The 19,673-nt window shown below is 45.5% G+C and overlaps 1 protein-coding gene across 2 annotated transcripts in view; it reads right to left on the bottom strand.

Annotated features, from left to right (window-relative positions):
• Positions 1-19,673, bottom strand: part of Tgfbr2 (transforming growth factor beta receptor 2) — an 86,794-nt gene that overhangs the window by 16,922 nt on the left and 50,199 nt on the right. For both annotated transcript variants that reach the window (XM_041677235.1, XM_041677236.1), the window contains one exon: positions 1,228-2,027. In XM_041677235.1, coding sequence (XP_041533169.1) covers positions 1,228-2,027 — 800 coding nt within the window. The remainder of the gene's footprint in view (positions 1-1,227; positions 2,028-19,673) is intronic.

The raw sequence follows: 19,673 nt of genomic DNA, 5'->3' as shown, positions 1-19,673 counted from the left end.
ATGTTTGTGGGATATACAAATGAGATGTAAGGAATGAGAAGATGGCATCTACAGGAAGATAGATGGACCTGGAGGGCATCGTGCTAAGTGGAATAAGCCAGGCTCAGGAAGACATATTGAGTGTTGTCTATCCTGTATGGGATTTAGAGGAAGAGATGGAAATGGAAGTAAGGTGTGGGGGCAATTTAGAGATATGGAAGGAGAAAGAAGGCAGGGAAGAAAAGGGATAATAGGAAGATATTGTTTGAAGTTCTTCATACGCATGGATGGAAATGTCACAATGAAATGCATTACTTAGTATAACTTATTTATAGTATACTAATGAGTATATTAAATGAGGAGCCGGGAGATGGCTCAGTGGATCAAGTGCTCATTGCATAAGCATGAGGACCTGAGTTCAGCTCTCCAATACCCATGTAAAAGCCAGGCACACTGGCATACCTGTAATTCCAGTGCCTCTGGGTTGGGGTGGGGTTGAAGGAGCAGGACTCACCAATTTTAGCAATCAGTGAATTCTGAGCTCAGTAAGACACCCTGTCTCAAAAAGTAAGGTGGAAAGCAATGAAGAAAAGACACCTGATGTCAACGTCTGATCGACACACATGCATGCTTGGGTGAGCGCATGTGTGCACATGAGTATGTGTGTGTGCACATGAGTGTGTGTGTGTGCGCACATGAGTATGTGTGTGTGTGCACATGAGTATGTGTGTGTGCGCACATGAGTATGTGTGTGTGCACATGAGTATGTGTGTGTGCACATGAGTATGTGTGTGTGCACATGTGCACATGCATGCATGTGCTCTCTCTCTCTGTCTCTCTCTCCCCTACCCTCTCTCTCTCTCTCTTCACACACACACACACACACACACACACACACACACACACACCTCTCTAATTGAAAATTTTCAGAGAGGAAATATGGGAACTACTTTAGCCAACAGCCTTTAAGATACCACCCACTTAGGGTGTGGTCTCATGTATTCCAAGTGCAGACAAAAAGCATGTGCAGCCCTCTTTTCTGCTGGATTCAGTTCCAGTTCCCAGCACACTCAGAGGACTGCAGATCACTACCCTTACTGTGAGTTTATCCCCAAATAAACAAACCTTTGCTATATTCCATTCTGGGCTATTGTGGAACTCTTTGGTATGACTACAAGGAAATAAAAGAAAAGGGTAAAGGTGAGGCCAAGCGTGGGCTTAGGGTCTGGAGTGGCAGCTCGCACTTACCTGCCCACTGTTGGCCAAGTCATCCACAGACAGAGTAGGATCCAGACGCAGGGACAGCCCGAAGTCACACAGGCAACAGGTCAAATCATTCTTCACGAGGATGTTCGAGCTCTTGAGGTCCCTGTGGACGATGGGCATCTTCGGCCTCCCACATGGAGTGTGGTCACTGTGGAGATGAGCGATGCCCCTGGCCAGGGAGCTGCCCAGCTTCCGCAGGTCCTCCCAGCTGATGACATGCCTGGTGAGGTATTCCTGCAGGTTGCCCTTGGCGTGGAAGGCTGTGATCAGCCAGTACTGCTTTCCCAGCTCTGTCTTCCGCTCCTCAGCAGTCAGGAACTGCAGGATGTTCTCGTGTTTCAGGTTGATGTCTGAGAAGATGTCCTTCTCCGTTTTCCATGATGTGTACTCCTCATAGGGAAAGATCTTGACAGCCACAGTCTCAAACTGCTCCGAGGTGTTCTGCTTCAGCTTGGCCTTGTAGACCTCGGCGAAGCGGCCCTTCCCCACCAGCGTGTCCAGCTCAATGGGTAGCAGTTCCGTGTTGTGATTGATGTTGTTGGCACACGTAGAGCTGATGTCCGAACGGTCGTCCTCCAGGATGATGGCACAGTTATCGCTGAACTCCATGAGCTTCCGGGGCTTGCTGCTTTCCCAGGATGGGCTCAGCCTCTGCTGCCGGTGGACACGATAGCAGTAGAAGATGATGATCACAGCTATGGCAATCCCCAGTGGAGGCAGGAGGCTGACGCCAGTCACTTGGATAATGACCAGGAACAGGTCAGGATTGCTGGCTGTGTATTCTGATGGAGAGAGAAGGCGGGAGAGACTGATTAGGTTTGGAAAGTGTGAGCCACCAGGAAGCAAGTCTAAAACCATGTACTTGTACACAGTAGCATCGAACTGTGTCCATGGATACTAGATAGTGATTGTTGGCAGGGATGCTACATACTAGCACACCATCCATGTCCTTCCCAAGGTGAAACAAATCAGATCACGGACACCGTATCAACCAAAGTTTGATACATAAGACATTGTTAGATAATACCGGCTCCAGGTCTCTTCTTCATCAGCAATCACGCACATGGATGGGGGAGACGAACTGAGGAGATGGCTCTGTTGATAAAGTGTCTGCCTTGCAAGCATGAGGACCTGCACTAAACCCCCAGAGCCCATATAAAAATTTAGATGCTTGTAATTCCAGGTTTGGAGAAATGGAAGCAGGTGCATCTCCGAGGTTCACTTGTCAGCCAGACTAGCTAAATCAGTGAGGCTCAGGTTAAGTGACAGACCCTGTCACATAAAGGGTACATGTCATTCCTAAGAAATCCACTAGCATCCACATGCATACATTAGCACACCCGTGTTCCTTGCAGACATAAACACAAATCTGTGTATGAATGCACACGCACGTGCACACACACACACTCACACACACAGATACCATGCTGGTATAACATAACAGACTTCCAAAAGATCCTTTCTTTCTAGGCTTTTCCTTACCCCTCAGGCACAGAGCTGATGGTTCAGGGTAGCCCAAGCAAAGCAGGAGCAGAGGAGGTGGGAGCTTGGGAAGGGGCAAAGGTAATCCTTGCTTGAGACCATTCACTCAAATATCTCCTACTCTTCAATCTTCAGCTTAAAGGCCACTCTCTAAGAAAAGCTGGGGAAACTTAGGAAAGTGTCTTGTGTTACATAATCTTATGGCTTCTCTACCCTTCCCGTGTGGCTGTGTTTCTGTGTGTGTCTGCAGCATAATGGGAGCTGAGTAACTATATGTGCTGAATGAAAACAAAGGTCAAGGCACTGGGGATAGACAGAATGATGTAACTCCTGTTTTTAAGCAGTTGTTTACGTAGTGATGTGATTTAGCGTTAACCGGCTTCCTTCCCCACCTGGCCAGGGTTGTGTGTTTGAAAACTCGATTCCCAGCTGCTAGTGTTGTTTTGGAAGCTTATAGAACCTTCACCAAGTGGAACCTCACTCCCTAGAGGAAGAGGTCCTTTTAGGGCGAGTCTTGAGATGTGTAACATGCTTTCTGCTTCCTACGAATGCGCTGTGGCCAGGTCCTGCCAGCCTGCTTTCATCCTGGGGACTGACTGTATCCCTTCAAACCGCAAGCCAGAATAATCTCTTCCTTCCTTAATTTGATTCCTTTCAAGTCATTTGTTCATAGCAATGCAAAAGTAACCGATTCATATAGAACCTGATAAAACTATAGAGTGTGGTTCTCAAATGGTGGGTCATGACCCCTTTAAGAATTGAATGACCCTTGATGGCTGTCCAAGACCATCAGAAAACACAGATATAATCCCAGATGGCAAAATTAAAGACAGAGATGAAATACTATTTAGGTGCCACAGCAAATTGCAGCCCATATCCCTAGTACCTGTGGACATATTTGGAAGGGAAGGCTTGCTTGTCTCAGCTCCCCACAGCCAGCTCTACATGAGATACTTTGCCATGAAACTGGTTTGGTCAACTGACCTAACGTTCCTCTCAGGATGATGGGAGCTCTACAGGGGCTAGGTCATCTCGTACCATGGGGATATGCTGGCAATTGGCACAGGTGGGGCCACTCCCATGATTTCCTACGTTTGTGCTGTCGAATGAATATTGCCTTATGTTCCGAAGCAGGCAGATTTAATCAGTTTTTATATAGCCTTGTAATCAAGATACTCCCACACTTTCAACGGTTGTTAAACAGATGGGGTGGGGAAAGGCGAGAGAAGCCTTCTGTGGATGCTCTTAATAGAGACCTCCCTGCAATTAACATCAGCTCTATCCTACAAGCCAGAAGTATTTACTATCTGGCACTATTTTTATAGGAAAAAAATCAGCAGCCCCCTATCCTATAAATGTGGTTTTTAATACCCTGTAATATACTGGAAGGATTTGGACAGGCTTTACTTTTGGACCATTGTGAATATTCCTTTCCACATATAAGAAAATACAATTCAGACTTTTAACTATTGCCTGCATAATTTCTTAGCTGAGTCTCCAATGCATTAAAATGCCTGTACGAACTGTTCATTTGTTACTGATCAGTTTTTAATTTCTAACTACAGACAGAGAAGGTTTTCCTTGTTCATTTCTAGTTCTTCTAAGTCTGGGGCAAGTACCCAAACTGAAATTAACATGTGACATTGACTGCAGAAGGTTCGAGAAATCCCCTGGCTGAAGGTCAGAAACGAAAGCTTCACTTTCCCCTCCTGTTTCCTGTGACCTTTCTCTTTTCTTTCTTTTCTAAACCTACACATAAAGTTGTACGTGTGTGGAGTGGGTGAATAACATCTGTCAATCTAGAAGCTTCAAAGAAGAGGTGAAGGGAGTCACAATAGCAGTCGAGGCCGGAAGGAAGCTTTGGGATGTGGCTGGATCTAAACAAGAGCTGCCCAGGCACGCCACCATGCTGGCCTCTGGGCTTCTCTATTAGATAAAGAAAGCTGTAGGTGTGGACACACGCCAGGGGTCTCCTCGGCCCAGAATGTGCTTCTTCCTGGCAGCCCCCAAGGAAGGGAGACTCCCAGACTGAGCGCATGCTATGTGTTGGCTGGGTTCACAGGGTTTACATAATTCTCATATTTAATTGCTGAGGAAACTCTGCTGGGTAGAAACAGCTACGTTTTAAGACCCATGTCCCAGAGAGGAATGCTGAAGTTCAGAGTGTTTAATTTCCCAAGACTGACGCAAGCAATAAGCAAGATAATGTTTGCAACAAGCTTTATTGGACCAGAGCTCTTAGCCTTATGTCACAGTGCCTCTAAATGTCACACTAGTGACCCTGCTGAGAGCCAGTGAAGAATGGTTTTAACTAACCTTTCAATTTGATACAGTGTCTGTCTTTATTGGAGGCTACAGCAAGTACTTTGGTGGCCATCTGCTCAGTGATACAATTACTTTTCTTTTTATGTGTGTGAGTGTTTGCCTGTATGAAGACATGTGCACCACCTGCATACCTGGTGCCCACAGAAGCCACAAGAGAGTGCTGAATCCCCTGGAACTGGAGTTATAGATAGTTGGGAACCCTCACGTGGGTGCTGGGCACTGAATCCTGATCCTCTGTAAAAGCAGCCAGTGCTCTTAACAGTGAGCCATACTGTCTATTCTTGGGGGGTGCCGGCATCAAAAGGGCCATGCCATCTGCACAGAGACTACTTCTCGTTCCCAGTTCCAAACCACAGTGAGGAACTGCCCCTAAGTGGGCATTTTTTTTTTTCCTGCTAAGGAGAAAAGGTTTTAACATGAGCGAGAATTTAGAAGCCTGCTGCAGGACCTCACACATATGGGAACTCAAACCATGCTTGTGAAACTAGTCTGACTGGTTGCCATGAAAAGTGTTTTATGTAACATAACATTAGAATATTAGAGCTAGCTTTGGGTAGAATTTTTTGAAGGTTCATTTTTTTTTTAATGAAGCTTTATGTTTGCAATAGCAAATATTCTTAGCCTGGGCTTTGTGAATGGAATTCAGTGGTCCTATGAATTCAGTGAGCAAAAGGCCCCAGCTTCTCTGACCTTTAACTAACATGTATCATCTATTTTTTAAGATAATTATTTAATATTTCATTGCATGTGTGTGCCTGCATGAACGTATGTGTACCATGTGTGTACAGTACCCTCAGAGGTCAGAACAAAGCATCAATTCCCTGGAATTTACAGATGGTTGTGAGCAGCCGTGTGGGTGCTGAGAAACAAACCTGGGTCCTCTGCAAGAGCACTAAGCGCTCTTACCTGCTGAGCCACCACTCCTGCCCCCAAAATAGCACTCTGAATCATTTCTAAGTGTTTGCTGTACCCAAGATTATGTCAGCTGCAGAAATCAAAGACGTGTACACGCCACATCCTATCTGGAACAAAAACCGTGACACACGCATGCTTTGCTTGTCACTGAGACATCTCGGTTTTTCTTTCCTTTCAGATCTCCTGTTAGACCCTGCCCAAGCATTACTATAGAAATATATATTCATCTATAAAAATGTGAGATCATTGCGTTTCAGCACGGCAGTATTTCACATGCATTTACAAGTCTCTCCGAGCAATTCTACAGACTTCATCTGACTTCAATTAGTCCGCAGTGCACATGCACAAAACAGAAAGCGCCCTTGGAAGAAGCACGGAGTGCTGGCCCCTCCAACAGTGCTCCTACAGCAAGTTCAAGACGACCCATCTCCCTGGGATGTGGGTAACAGATGCTACAGGTAAATCTGCCTGGGTTGGTGTATGGCTTTCCACGTAAGAGACTGGGGCTTTTGCTGACCGCTTTGCTGAGTCTGGGAAGGAGTGCCATGCTCTAGTGGGGAGCCCTCTGTGATTTTCTTCTCTGGAGAGACAAGTAGCATACAGTGAGCTTTGGCAGGCACGATACTAAGCAACACATCCACAAACACTGTATGACCTTCCTTCCAACAGTCCCGAGTCAGTTTCTGCTTTCCAACACTGTGGAGGCAGGCACTGGGCTGCTCACAGCATGCTTACTCAGTAGAGATCCCTAGGGCACTTCCCTCTGGTAGTCACCGAGCAAACAAATGAATGTGTCAGTTTTAATGTACTAATTAAGGTAGTGACTTGAGACAGGATGCTTTTCCTTCCCTCCCTGTATCTCACCCTAGCTCTGCTTCCTTCCTGGTCCCTTGCGTACATTCTTGTGGCTCTAGATGACCACGGGTGACATGTGGACGTCTTTGCACTTACAGATTCAGTGACATCTCTCCAAGGATCTCTCTAGATGTCATGTATTGTTCATCAACATACACACCAGATCACCAAGATGAGTGGAAAAGTGCCAATGTCGCTTTCTAGTGTGCAGTGACAATAATGAACTTTCACTCCAAATGCCTTCATTGGAATTGCTCAACTACTTTAAATTAACACAGGAGCCCATTTCTCAAATTCATTCTCTGTGTTCATCAGGTTTTCATCAAGACATAAATAACAATCAATTTAGAATTTTTGCTTGTTTTAGCTTTTATTTTTTGCTTTATTTTTGGAGACAGTATCTCACATAGCTCAGGTTAGCTTCAAAGACTATCTACAGCTGGAGATGACCTTGAACTTCTGACCCTCTAGCTTCAACTCCAGAGTGGTAGAAGTACAGGCATGCACCACCATTTTGTGGCGCTGGAGTGGAACCTAGGGCGTTGGGACATGCTAAATGAGCACTCTAGGAACTGAGCAGCGTTCCAGGCCTCCACTTGGAATGGTTTTGTCATCATGTTGACCTCATTATTCGTTTTTACTGAGTCACTTTTACTTAAAACCATTAGAGAGTTTCAGTTTTAAGTTCTTTTTAGCCACTAGTATCAGATGTGGGCATGCCAGATGACATAAGGAGCCTAGGAGTCACTTGTTTACATCTCGTGTGTTTGTGTGTGTGTGCCTCTGTGTGTGTACACTTCTGTGTGTGTATGCCTGTGTGTACATATCCCTCTGTGTATGTGTATACTTCTGTGTGTATTCCTCTGTGTGTATGTGTATACCTCTGTGTGTGTATGCCTGTGTGTATATGTCCCTCTGTGTATGTGTATACTTTTATGTGTGTTCCTCTGTGTGTGTGTGTGTACCTCTGTGTGTGGATGCCTGTGTATGTGTATACTTCTGTGTGTATTCCTCTGTGTGTATGTGTATACCTCTGTGTGTGTATGTCTGTGTGTATGTGTACAAGGCTTGGTTTAGAAATCAAGTTGTTCACTCTCCAGTCATTGTACAGAAGAGTACACCATGACATTCTTCTCTGACTTTTCTTGTCAGCCTGTATAATTTTGTGGCATAGTAATATTTATCTTTTAAGGTAAAAGCAAATAAAATGAAAAATGTATCTTTCAAAACTATTTACTTTTTTGGACTCTGAAATTGGCAAATTATTTCTCATCTTCAGCTAGACCTGGCCTTTCTTGTGGGACACACACACAACAGAAAGTTTTATGTGACCTTGAGGTTTCAGTGCTAGGGAGACTGTGAGGTGGAAGGGAGGAATAGAGACTGAGCAGCAACGCAGACCTGGGCCACGTGTCCCAGGCACATCACCCGTACTCTGAATTTCTTATTCCTAAAATGAGACAATGATGTGGAAAGAGGGCCCAGAGTATCAAGTAGGATTTCCTTTTGGCAAGTGATAGGGACCAAAAAAGAAAACTAAACTAAATTTAGAATGTTCCATCTCAAGGTGTGATGGTCAGCTTTCACTGTCAACTTGATGAAACAATGACCTGGGGAGAGATTTCAATGCGGAATTATCTACAGAGGGTAGGAATGCAAGGGGACTGTCTTAACTAAATTGCCTGTTGTGGGAAGACTCAGCCCTCTGTGGGCGGCATCATTCCCTAGGCAGATGCTCCTGCACTGTACGAGACTAGAGAGATGAAGCTGAGCACAAGCAATCAAGCCATGAGCACACATGCGTTCATTCCTCTCGCTCTTGACTACAGACATGAGGCAGCCAGCTGTCTCAGGCTCCTGAGCTCATTCCTCTCAAGGATAGACTTCAACCTGGAACTGGGAGCCAAGCAAAACTGTTCTCTACAAATTGTCCTTTAGCAGGCATTTTATCCCTGCAACAGAAATGATACTAGAACACAAGGGTATTTAAGGCACATTTATCCCAAGAACAAAACCTGGCCTATGTAAATTACTATTCTGATTGTGTCCTGATTTTTTTTTTCCTTTCTCAGTCCAATAAAACACAAATACAGAAAAGCACATAAAACAGGTGTCAAGATCACGAATTATTGTAAGGCAAAAAATCTTAAAACCACCAATCTGGTAATAAAATATGTTTTCCAGGCATCCCATAAGTCTCTTCATGATCCCCAACTTGCCTTCAGACAACTGCCTTCCTTTCCCTCAAAAGCAGCACCTCCTCCTTGTGCCCGGAGCTGGAACGTCTTTGGGGTGTTTGTTTTATGATTTCCCCAGCAAAGTGGGCATGTGCAGCTCTCAGAGTGCTAACAGGATTGAGTGAATGTTGCAGAATTTCTATTCTTGGGGAATTCTAATAAACTCTCCTACAATTTTAATACAAACCATGCCGAGCCTTACGAAACATCTGGTCACATATAATTGAGAAGAAACTATAAGACAAATTCTGAAAGTGTCTTTATTTTTTATTTGTATTTATTTATATATTTATTTTGAGACAGGGTTTCTCTGTGTAGTCCTGACTGTCCTGGAATGAGCTCTTTTGACCAGACTGGCCTTAGACTCACAGAGATCCACCTGCCTCTGCCTCCTGAGTGCTAGGATAAGAGGTGTGCACCACCATGCCTGGCTGAAATTGTGTTTACAAAAGCAATGCTCTGACCTTGTCCTGGTCAGGTTTTATTGCCAACTTGACACAATCTAGCATCACCTGGGAAGAGGAAACTCAATTGAGGAACTTCCCAGATCATTTTGGCCTCTGGCAACATCTGAAAAAGACTGTCTTGATGGATGGTAGATGTGGGAGGGACCAGTCCTCTGTGGGCAGCATCATCCCTAGGCAGGTTGGGCTAGGCTGCATGAAAAGCTACCTAAGTATGACCCAGAGAATTAGCAAGTAAGCAACATCACTCCATGGTCTCTGCTTAGTTCCTGCTTGGGCTCTTACACTGACTTTGTCAGTGGTAGACTGTGACCTAGAAGTATAAGCCAAATAAACCCTTTCTTCCCAAAGTTGCTTCAGCTACGGTATTTATCACACATTAGAAATCAAACCAGAACAGTCCTGCTCAATTTACTTGTGTACCTCTGTCTAAGAATCTCTATGTGTGTCTATCCATGTATGTATGCATGTGTGCATATGTGTGTGTGTGAGCACACACGTGTATTTGTGTGAATGTGTGTGTGTAAGTTGTTAGCTAAGTAGGCAGGCAGGTAGCTAGACAGACAGACACACAGACAAGGGGAGAGATGGGGAGGAGAGAAAGGGAACAAGCTCAGCTCTAGTGCTATATATGGACTTGACAGTTCTAGAGTTCACTTATCTTGCTGACCTCACCTGGATCTTTAAGCATCTTGCTGTCATGGTACAGAATCTTTTGGTACCTTGCCATTCAAAGTGAGATCCCCAGACCAGCATGTCGAGTGCACATTACCTAAGAGCTCTCTGGAAAGCAGCGTCTTTGCCCCCGCTCTAAATTATCACTAGGTCAGAGTGTGCACTTGAATGCTCCCTGGATGACTCATCCATACCTTAAGGTTCCAGAAGTACCTTGCACAAAGCTGGAGTCAGTTTCTTGGTATCCTGCCAGAGACGATGCAGTCCTGAAACTAAGTCTCTTAGTGGCATCGTTGGCAGAGTGCTGGCACAATTGTATTCAGACTGGCCCACAAGAAAACAATCCACAAGCACGTTCCAGTCAATTGAGCAGGAGAGGAGCATGGAGTGAGATAGGATTCCCCATTCATCACCTCCACGAAGAGCAAACAAATGCAAGCAAACAATTAAAAGAGATTTTAATTGAACAACAGGAGAGTAAGCTGGCAGGAGACACGGGGCAACTTGAACTGGCATCGTGGTGACAGCGCTGCTAAGCATTCTGGGTAGATTTTGAGAATATTTCTTTTCCTGTAACGAGGGAAGAGGCCTCCTCTCTGTGTGCTTTGCTTTAATTCCTACTGTAAACATCTCAAAGCTAAGCCAACCTCCAGCTCCTCTCCCTACCCAACAGTCTCCTTTGCATGAATTTCTTCTTGGCTCCACTTTAAATAAATTTTATTCTAATGCAACAACCTCTTCTAGTTTACTCCTGGGACATGGGGGTTAAACCTCAAGCTGGTAGCCACAATTGGCACAAAGTTCAAATATTGGGATATTTCAGAGTCACCCTGTATGGGTGCTGGGGGGATACCTCACTCGGTAAAGTGCTTGCTTTGTAAGCAGGAAGACCTGAGTTCAAATCCTCAGAACCCACGTTTAAAAAGCTGGGAATGATGGTCTGTGCTTGGAATCTCAGCACTAGAGAGACAGCAACAAGGAGTCTCTGGGATTTGCTGACCAGCCTAGCTTACTTGGTGAGCTGCAGGCCAGTAACAGAGCTGACTTCAAAAAGAAGATCAACAGTGTTCGAGGAATGGCATCTGATGTTGTCCTCTGACCTCCAGAAGCCTGCATCTTCCCGACTCTATGTGAGCCCTTGTTGTGGCTAACACAGTCACCTTGGAAGACTCTACAACCACCTACAAGACAAACCTCTGGGCATGGACTGGATTAACTGAGGTGGGCAGAGCCATCCTGACTGTAGGAGGCACACTTCCATGGGCTGAGGCCCTGGACCTAATGCATAGGAGAGAGTGAGCTGAACATTGGGGGTCATTTCCTTCTGCTTCCTGACCAGGGTGTACTGTAATCCAGTTGCCTTCAACTCGGGATCTTCCATTATTTTCCTGGTTGCCAGTCCCCGAACCAGTCCCAGAACCAGTCCCTGAGCCAGTTTCCGAACCAGTCCCAGAACCAGTCCCTGAGCCAGTCCCTTGGTCTCCCATCTCCTGCCTGTGCTTGGGAATCCTAAAAGCAGAGATGCACTGGCCTGACACTTCCTGCTCTCAAACAGTGGTTCTCAGTCTACAGATCGAATGGCCCTTTCTCAGCGATCACATACCAGATAGTCTGTATCTCAGATATTTACAGTACGATTCATAACAGTAGCAGAACTACAGTTATGAAGTAGCAATGAAAATAATTTTATGGTTGGGCGGGGGGTCACCACAATAGGAGGAACTGTATTAAAGGGTCAGAACATTAGGAAGGTTGAGAACCTCTGCCGTAAGCTGTGCACCTGTTTTCTGGGACCTTCTTGGTCTTCGTTATCCCACCTCTCATTCACACTCTTAAGGATTTTTTTTTTTTAAGGCCACAGATGTCTGTCTCCCCCAGACCCAGGGGCCTCACTGAACTAGCTTCTTACAATTAGTTGAAAACATAATCCTGTTCCTCTCAAGATTGGCCAGCCTAGATGTGAGGCTTCTTTGCTTTCTCCTGAGTCGTAAACAGAATGCTGGCCTCCTCTGTGGAGATGGTCTCTACTCACTGATGTCTCTGTCCAGGCTACATAGGGAGTACAGAGACAGACACAGAGTCTAGCAGAACAGTCGTTCTTGTGTCAGTGGTTCTTGGTGTTGGCTACATACTGGATATCTTGGGGGATTAGAAAGCATGGATACCCGTTCCAGAGCAGTTAAGCTGGAACCTGCAGGAGGGGGCACAGCTAATGCAGAGTGCATAAAACAACTGGGAGCTGGGCACGACCACCACAGCAGTCATGTCAGCCTGGCCTGGGAAAATAGAAAACATTTAACACCTCAATTTCACATCCATGCTGTACGAAATGATAGGTTTGATTTGTCTGAAGTTGGAGTTACAGGCAGGTGTGAGTCACCTGATGTAGACGCTGGGAACTGAACCTGGGTCCTCTGCAAGAGCAGTAAGTATTTAGAACCACTGAGCCATTGTTCCAGCCCCATATATAGCTTCCTAAAGCCAGAAGGACAATGAGAATTGTTTTATTAAAAGTCAAGATTTTGGTAGTGTGTCTATGTGTGTGGGCAGTATGTGAATATGTGTGTGAGCCGGTGCACATGCATGAATATGTATGTGTGTGTGGAGCTAAGAGCCCATCTCAGGTGTTCATTAAGAGTTGCCCACCTTGTTTTTGAAACAGTGTCTGTCTCTGACGGGAGCTTGAGAGATTAGCTGGGCTAGCTGGTGAGTAAGCCTTAGGGATCCTCCTGTCTCTGCTCCCCAGTGCTGGGATTGCAAGCAAATGTTACCAATCCACATTTTAATGTGAATTCCAGGGTCCCAACCAACTTAGGTTCTTATGTTTGCAAGGCGAGTACTGACTGAGCCATCTTCCCCAGCACTGTTAGCATTATTTTTAATAGATATAATTAAAATTTATATATATGACAAAAGGTTTACGTAACAGTAGGCAGGAGAGGCTTACTCTCAGAGAAGGCTTTTAAAAGCCAGGTGACTGTACATAGAGAAGTTCAGATGTTCACTCCCTGGAGTTTAGCCTGGTTAGAAATAAAAAACAGTCTACAAAATTTGCCAGCTTCTTGGAGTATTTTTTTAAACCTATTATATAATGGGGCTCTCTGAAGTGGAATTCCCTCTGTATGCTGTGAATACCATTGGTTAATGAAGAAACTGTCTTGGCCTATTATAGGGCAAAAGAGTAGAGCTAGGCAGAGAAAACTAAACTGAATGCTGGAAGGAGGCAGAGAAAAGTCATGGAGCCGTCACCAGAAACAGACATGTTGAAACCTTGCGGGTAGGTCACAAACCTCATGGTAAAATATAAAGTAAAGGAAATAAGATAGCCAATAAGAAGTTAAAGCTAATAGGCCAAGCAGTGATTTAATTAATGCAGTTTCTGTGTGGTTATTTCAGGATTCTGGGCAGCCGGGAGTCTGGGCGGGCCAGGTAGCACACAAGTGCCCTCCTACTACAGACTCTCTGAAAGTAGCGAACACAGTCTGGCACCAACCATTTACTACAGCCTATGGGTGTGGAGTTTGTGGAACACATAGAAGGAAGTTGGGTGGGACATAAACCTGTATCAGTGCCGTAGCAGCCCTAGGGTCTGGTTGCTACGGCGGCCACTCATATCCAGTGAGTGAATCCAGGGCAGATTGTGTGCACACTGGATTGCCCTCTGCAATTACTCAGGAAGAATGGGTTCTACAAGTACACGCTCACAACCTCTGGCCATGTCTAGTTTCAGAACACCTGCTCAGAAGGAAGATAATTTACGAAAGAGAGCTGCTTTACCTCACGCTATTATAACTACCTCCTGTGCTGAGACTGACTGGGTTGCAATGCAGTTCATATTTTTCTTTGTCCGGACTCAGGTTTCTTTGAAGGACCTGGAACTCTAGTCAAAGTCTGCATACAAGGCTCCTTCAGCTCTGAGTCACCACTCAAATGACAGAGTCATTGATTTAATCCATAATTTTCTTCTTCTTGCAACAACCATATTTCCACACCTATTTCTTCTTTTAAAAAATTCTGTAGTTAGTCTAGAAAGCAAATCTGCCTTGTTTCCTCTCAAAACCGATAGGCACAGCTGGAAAGCAGCTATTCTGAGGGCTGAGTGCACCCTCGGAAGGCAGCATGTCACCAGAGGCCTGGGGTTGCCATGGTGCCACTTACTCTTCATGTTGCTTGCATACAAGACCTAAAAAGACTTGGATGCAGCCCAGGTTGTAGAGTGCTTGCTTGCTCAGCATGCAGGAGGCCCTGAGTGGATCCCCAGCACCCCAAACACTGGGCTTAGGGGAACATATCTGTTATCTCAGCACTTGAGAGGTGGAGGCAGGAGAAGCAGAAAGCTCAGGGTCAGGACTGGGAGTGGAGTTGGCAGAGGACTCGACAGCATTCACAGGCTGGCTCCTGAGCAGGTCATAAACTGGGCACGGTGATGCAGGCCTGCAATCTAAGCACACAGGAAACAGAGGCAGGGGGATAAAAGGGCCAAGGCCATCCTCAGCTGTGTAAAAGATTTGAAGCCAACCTGGGCTATATGAGAATCTGTAACGAAACAAAACTCAAAGACAAAACCTGAATTTCTTCTAAGAAGCCAGGTGCCCAGTGCTCAGGTTGGACAGCCTCAAGATGAGATCAGTGTGTGTGTGTGGGGGGGGGGGTAGCACTTCTAAACTTCTCTCACTCGAAAGGCACTGGAACACAGTAAAGCGTGCAAGGCATCTGGTGCACACAGAATGGCCTGACGGGACGGCATGAAGCGCCGCCATTAAGGCTGCAATGGGCCCAGAGGGAACCAGCTGGCTGAGATGCACTGCTAGCGAGTTAAACACAGACAGGAAACCACATGTCTGATACTGTTTAAAAAAAAAAGAAAGAAAGAAAAAAAATCATCTGTCTTCCTGCCAGAGCAAGGCTCACAAACCAAAAGGCTGTTTTAATTTAAAAAGACATTCTACAACAATGAGAGAGGAAGGAACGAAGCATTGTGGTTAGGAGTCCTTGCTCTCCCCACTTCTCTCAGCATCTCAGGTTAGCCTATGTGTGGCTCCATGCTAATTGCTAAAGCCTGCACGCAGCTTGAGGTCAGCGGTGCCCATAGCTGCGTGACACAATGGTCTGCTTCCCTGTAGAGTTTTGAAGGCCGTATTTGGAGTCAGAAGTGGTTTGGAAAGTTCTGATTTCTTTAAAAATAATTATTTATTTTGTGTGTGCATGAGCCTCTGTGTGTGTGTGTGTGTGTGTGTGTGTGTGTGTGCACATACTCCAGTAACAACAACAATTAAAGAAAAGGAATTTGAAATTCGAGAGAGAACAAGAGGGCTCACAGGAGAATCTGGACAGAGGAAAGGGGAAGGAAGAGATGATATAATGATACTGTAATTTATTATTATTAAAAATAAGAACAATTATTGCTAGGCAGAGACTATGTTGGGGAATATGATTTTCAGGTGTGTGACTTGTGTTTATGCTATATTTGTTTAACTCTGTGAAGCTGGGTTACTGTGCCTGTCTGAAACACCTGATGGCTCCAGCCAATAGCAAGGCAGGGGCAGGGATAGGCGGAGCTGGCAGGCAGAGAGGATAAATAGAAGGAGAAATGAGGAAGAGGAGGAGCAAGAGAACAAGGAGAGGAGGATACCAGGGCCTAGCCACCCAGCCAGCCACAGAGTAAGGAGGAAAGTAAGATATTCAAAAGTTAAAAATAAAAACACAAAAGCAAAATGTAGTCAGGATGATTTAATTTAAGAAAAGCTGGCAGGAAACAAGCCAAGCTAAGATCGAGCATTCATAACTAAGAGGAAGCCTCAGTGTGTGATTTATTTGATAGCTGGGTGGCAGGACCCTCAAAAAACCAAAAGGGTAAAGCATCGTACAACAAGAGTAAGAGGAACTTCTGGCTCCCACAGCAGAAGCATCCGACCTTCATATGACTGGATATGACCACATGTCCAGTGTGGACATTACAAGAAGAAACATTACAAGCCTCCAACACTGAATCAGATGCTGACTTACACTTTTTTCTTTTTGAGACAAGGCCTCATGTAGCCCAAGCTGGCTTTGAACTCTGCTTCTGATCCTTTTTGCCTCCACCTCCTGCGTGATGGGATTATGGGTGAACGGCAGCATCCTTATGTCATGTTGGGATTAAACTTGGCTCTGGGCTTTATGCATGCTAGATAAGCATCCCCAGGCCTCATCATAGAATTTTCTTTTTTTTGCAGTTTAGTGTTGCAACCACAGCAATGTTCTCAACCATGAACTCTATAAAATACAATGCAATTCTGCAGTGACTGTCAAAAAAAAAAAAAAAAAACCCTGAGAAATGCAGAAGTTAATGTCCAGCCTTCTGTGGAGGGACATCAAGCCACTGATAGTACTACCTCAGATGCCCTGCTTTTCACCTTAATACAGGTCAGAGGGGAAAACATCAGGGCAGTGGAGAACACGTGACCTTCATGATGCCCCGCAGTCACCTGATAGTACCCAAAGTGCAGCAACGGAAACCTCACATAGCTCAAGGGACTGCTTGTTCTGCTGTGCTATGTTCTCAAAGACCACAGCTTCTCTGCTTATTTATCCTACAGCATCCTGTTCAAGCAAACCATTCTTTTTTGTCTCCATCTGTGTGTGTATGCGTGTGTGGTGTGTGCATGTGTGTGTGCATGTTTCCATGTGGGAGGGCGTGTGTGGGGGTGCCTGTGCATGAGAAGGCCCATGGTATATGTTTGTATGTATGTGGAGGGGTACATATATGTGAATGCCTGTGCATGGGAAGGCCCCAGGGGGGTATTAGGAATCAACCTCCATCACTCATCCACCTTAAGCACGAGGCAGGGACTCCCAATCTAACCCAGACTTGCCAAAATGGCTGATTCATTAGAGGATTGAAGAGAAAAGGATTCTCTATTCAGGCATAGCGGTTGGTACATGCTTTTAATGCCAGCACTCCAGAATTAGAGGCAAGTGGATCTTTAAGATTTTTAGACCAGTCTGGCCTACATGATGATCATGAAAAGCGACAATGGTGGCCATGATGAAAAGCACCATGGTGGCCATCATAAAGCTAGAAATAGAATTCCCATCTGCTCCATTAGTCTAGAAGGAACAAAACCAATATGTCTAGAGATATTCTGAGAACACTGCATGCCTATCTTCACTGCAACACTATGGACAATGGCCAACATACACAAACTAAAATCTCCTGATGGATGAATGGATGAGCAAAATGTGAATCTGTGCATTTGCCTGTTGTGGATGCTATCCTCTGAGCCTAACGGTCATCCCTACATTCAACAGAGAAGCTGTGATGACCTCAGAGGCCCTCAGGATGGAGCCTGTTGACTTCCCTCATAGACGGAGGAAAGGAGGCAGTGGGAATGGTCCCTGGGCCCTCAGATGAGCTCTTGGCCACTTCTTTCTATATGTCCTTCCACGCCAGCTGTTCAGAGTCCCAGTCTTTGGAGTCAGTAAAGTCTATACTGCATGTAAAGTGTGGAAGTGGGGGTATCCATCCTTGCACATCTGGGGATGTTGTCATCCATGCTGGGGAAAGATTTTGAAGTTACACTTTTGCTTTGGAGGTCACCCATGATCCCGTAAGTATCCCCCCCCACCCCCATCACTCGTGCTCTGTAAGTAAAGCCTGATAAACTCTCCGCTTTGCCAAGCGGGACTTTGGTAGCATCATACTTAGTAGCTGATGCCTTTTCCTATCGTCAGGAAAAGCTATGCAACAATCTTCACACACACACATACATGCTCAGGGTGGAACACCATTCTGCTATTAAAAATGAATTTCTCTAATCTTCAGTAGTATGAGTGGTGCTAAGGTGAAATGAGGCAGAGACAGGAGGACGAACACTGCTCATTCTTCCACCTGGATACTAAAACGTGAACTTCTCAGCAGCAGAGACCAGAACAGTAGATACCGGAGCTTGGGGAAGGTGTGGTGAGAGCAGCTCGGAGTACAGGAGTGCAGCTGATTGGGAAGAACGATGGCTAATGTTCTATAGCACAGCAGAGGCACTGGGTTGACAGAAGCTTACTGAATATTCAAAACGGTAACTAAAGAGAGCTTTGGAAGTCTCCACACAATGAAGTGATAAGTGTTTGAGGTAGGTGATGCACCAGTTGTACCGATGATGGTGACACATAAACGTATATGTTATATTGTAATCTAAATGTCACGTTGCTCCCCAAATATATGCAATTCTTATGTCTATTAAAATATTTTAAGGTAGGGCTAGGAAGATGGATGAGTGGGTAAATGCTTGCCCTGCAAGCGTGAGCACCTGAGTTTGTATTTGCATAAAAGCTAGGAGTGGAGGTGTCCACCTATGACCCCAGCATGGGGGGCAGGTTGGATCTACACAAAAGCTAGGTGTGAAGGTGTCCACCTATGACCCCAGCATGGGGGGCAGGTTGGATCTACACAAAAGCTAGGCGTGAAGGTGTCCACCTATGACCCCAGCATGGGGGGCAGGTTGGATCTACACAAAAGCTAGGCGTGAAGGTGTCCACCTATGACCCCAGCATGGGGGGCAGGTTGGATCTACACAAAAGCTAGGTCTGGAGGTGTGCACCTATGACCCCTTCACAGGGGCATGTTGGATCTACACAAAAGCTAGGTCTGGAGGTGTGCACCTATGACCCCTTCACGGGGGCAGGTTGGATCTACACAAAAGCTAGGAGTGGAGGTATGCACCTATGACCCCAGCTTGGGGGGCAGGTTGGATCTACACAAAAGCTAGGTGTGGAGGTGTCCACCTATGACCCCAGCATGGGGGGCGGGCACAGGTTGGATCTACACAAAAGTCAGGTGTGGAGGCGAGGATCTATGAGCTCAGCATGGGGAGCAGGCTGAATCTACAGGGAAGCTAGGTCTGCAGGTATCGATGACCCCAGCCTGGTGGGGGGTAGAATAAGAGGAATCCTTGAACTTGTGGGCTGACCAGCCTTGCTAAAACAGTGAGCCCCAAGTTTAGTATCAGAGACCTTGTCTTAAAAATAAGGTAGAACATGACAGAGGAAAACATCAAACATTAACATCCAGCCTCCATGTACACACAATGTATCCCCACATACTCACATGGACATATCACATATTAAACAAATATATTTTCTAGAAAATACTGAAGTGTCTGTAGAAATGTTTAGGGCAAAGACATCTCATTTTCTTTACATGTTCACAGCTGAAGAGTTTTTCCACTGATTGATACCCTTTAGCCTATTACCCAACTGAATCAAATAAAGGTTCTTTTGTTTGTTTTGGGCTAGAATGACTGCTCTGAGTACTGTTACCTTAGTGAGCATGAAGTTAGCAAGGCCCTCTCTGGTTCCACGTGCATGGGTGAGTCCCCCTAGTGCTTCTTTTAACCTAAAATCTTATTTTTATTGACGTGTGTGTGTGTGTGTGTGTGTGTGTGCGCGCGCGCGCATGGGTGTAGGTGATTCAGAGGCCAGAAGAAGGTGTCTGATCCCC

This window comes from Microtus oregoni, unplaced genomic scaffold, assembly GCF_018167655.1.
Source record: "Microtus oregoni isolate MIOR12 unplaced genomic scaffold, Mior012 000028F_ref0000031, whole genome shotgun sequence".
NCBI classification, from domain to species: Eukaryota; Metazoa; Chordata; class Mammalia; order Rodentia; family Cricetidae; genus Microtus; species Microtus oregoni.
Note: the sequence above shows the minus strand (reverse complement) of the source record. Positions and strands in the feature narration are given on the sequence as shown.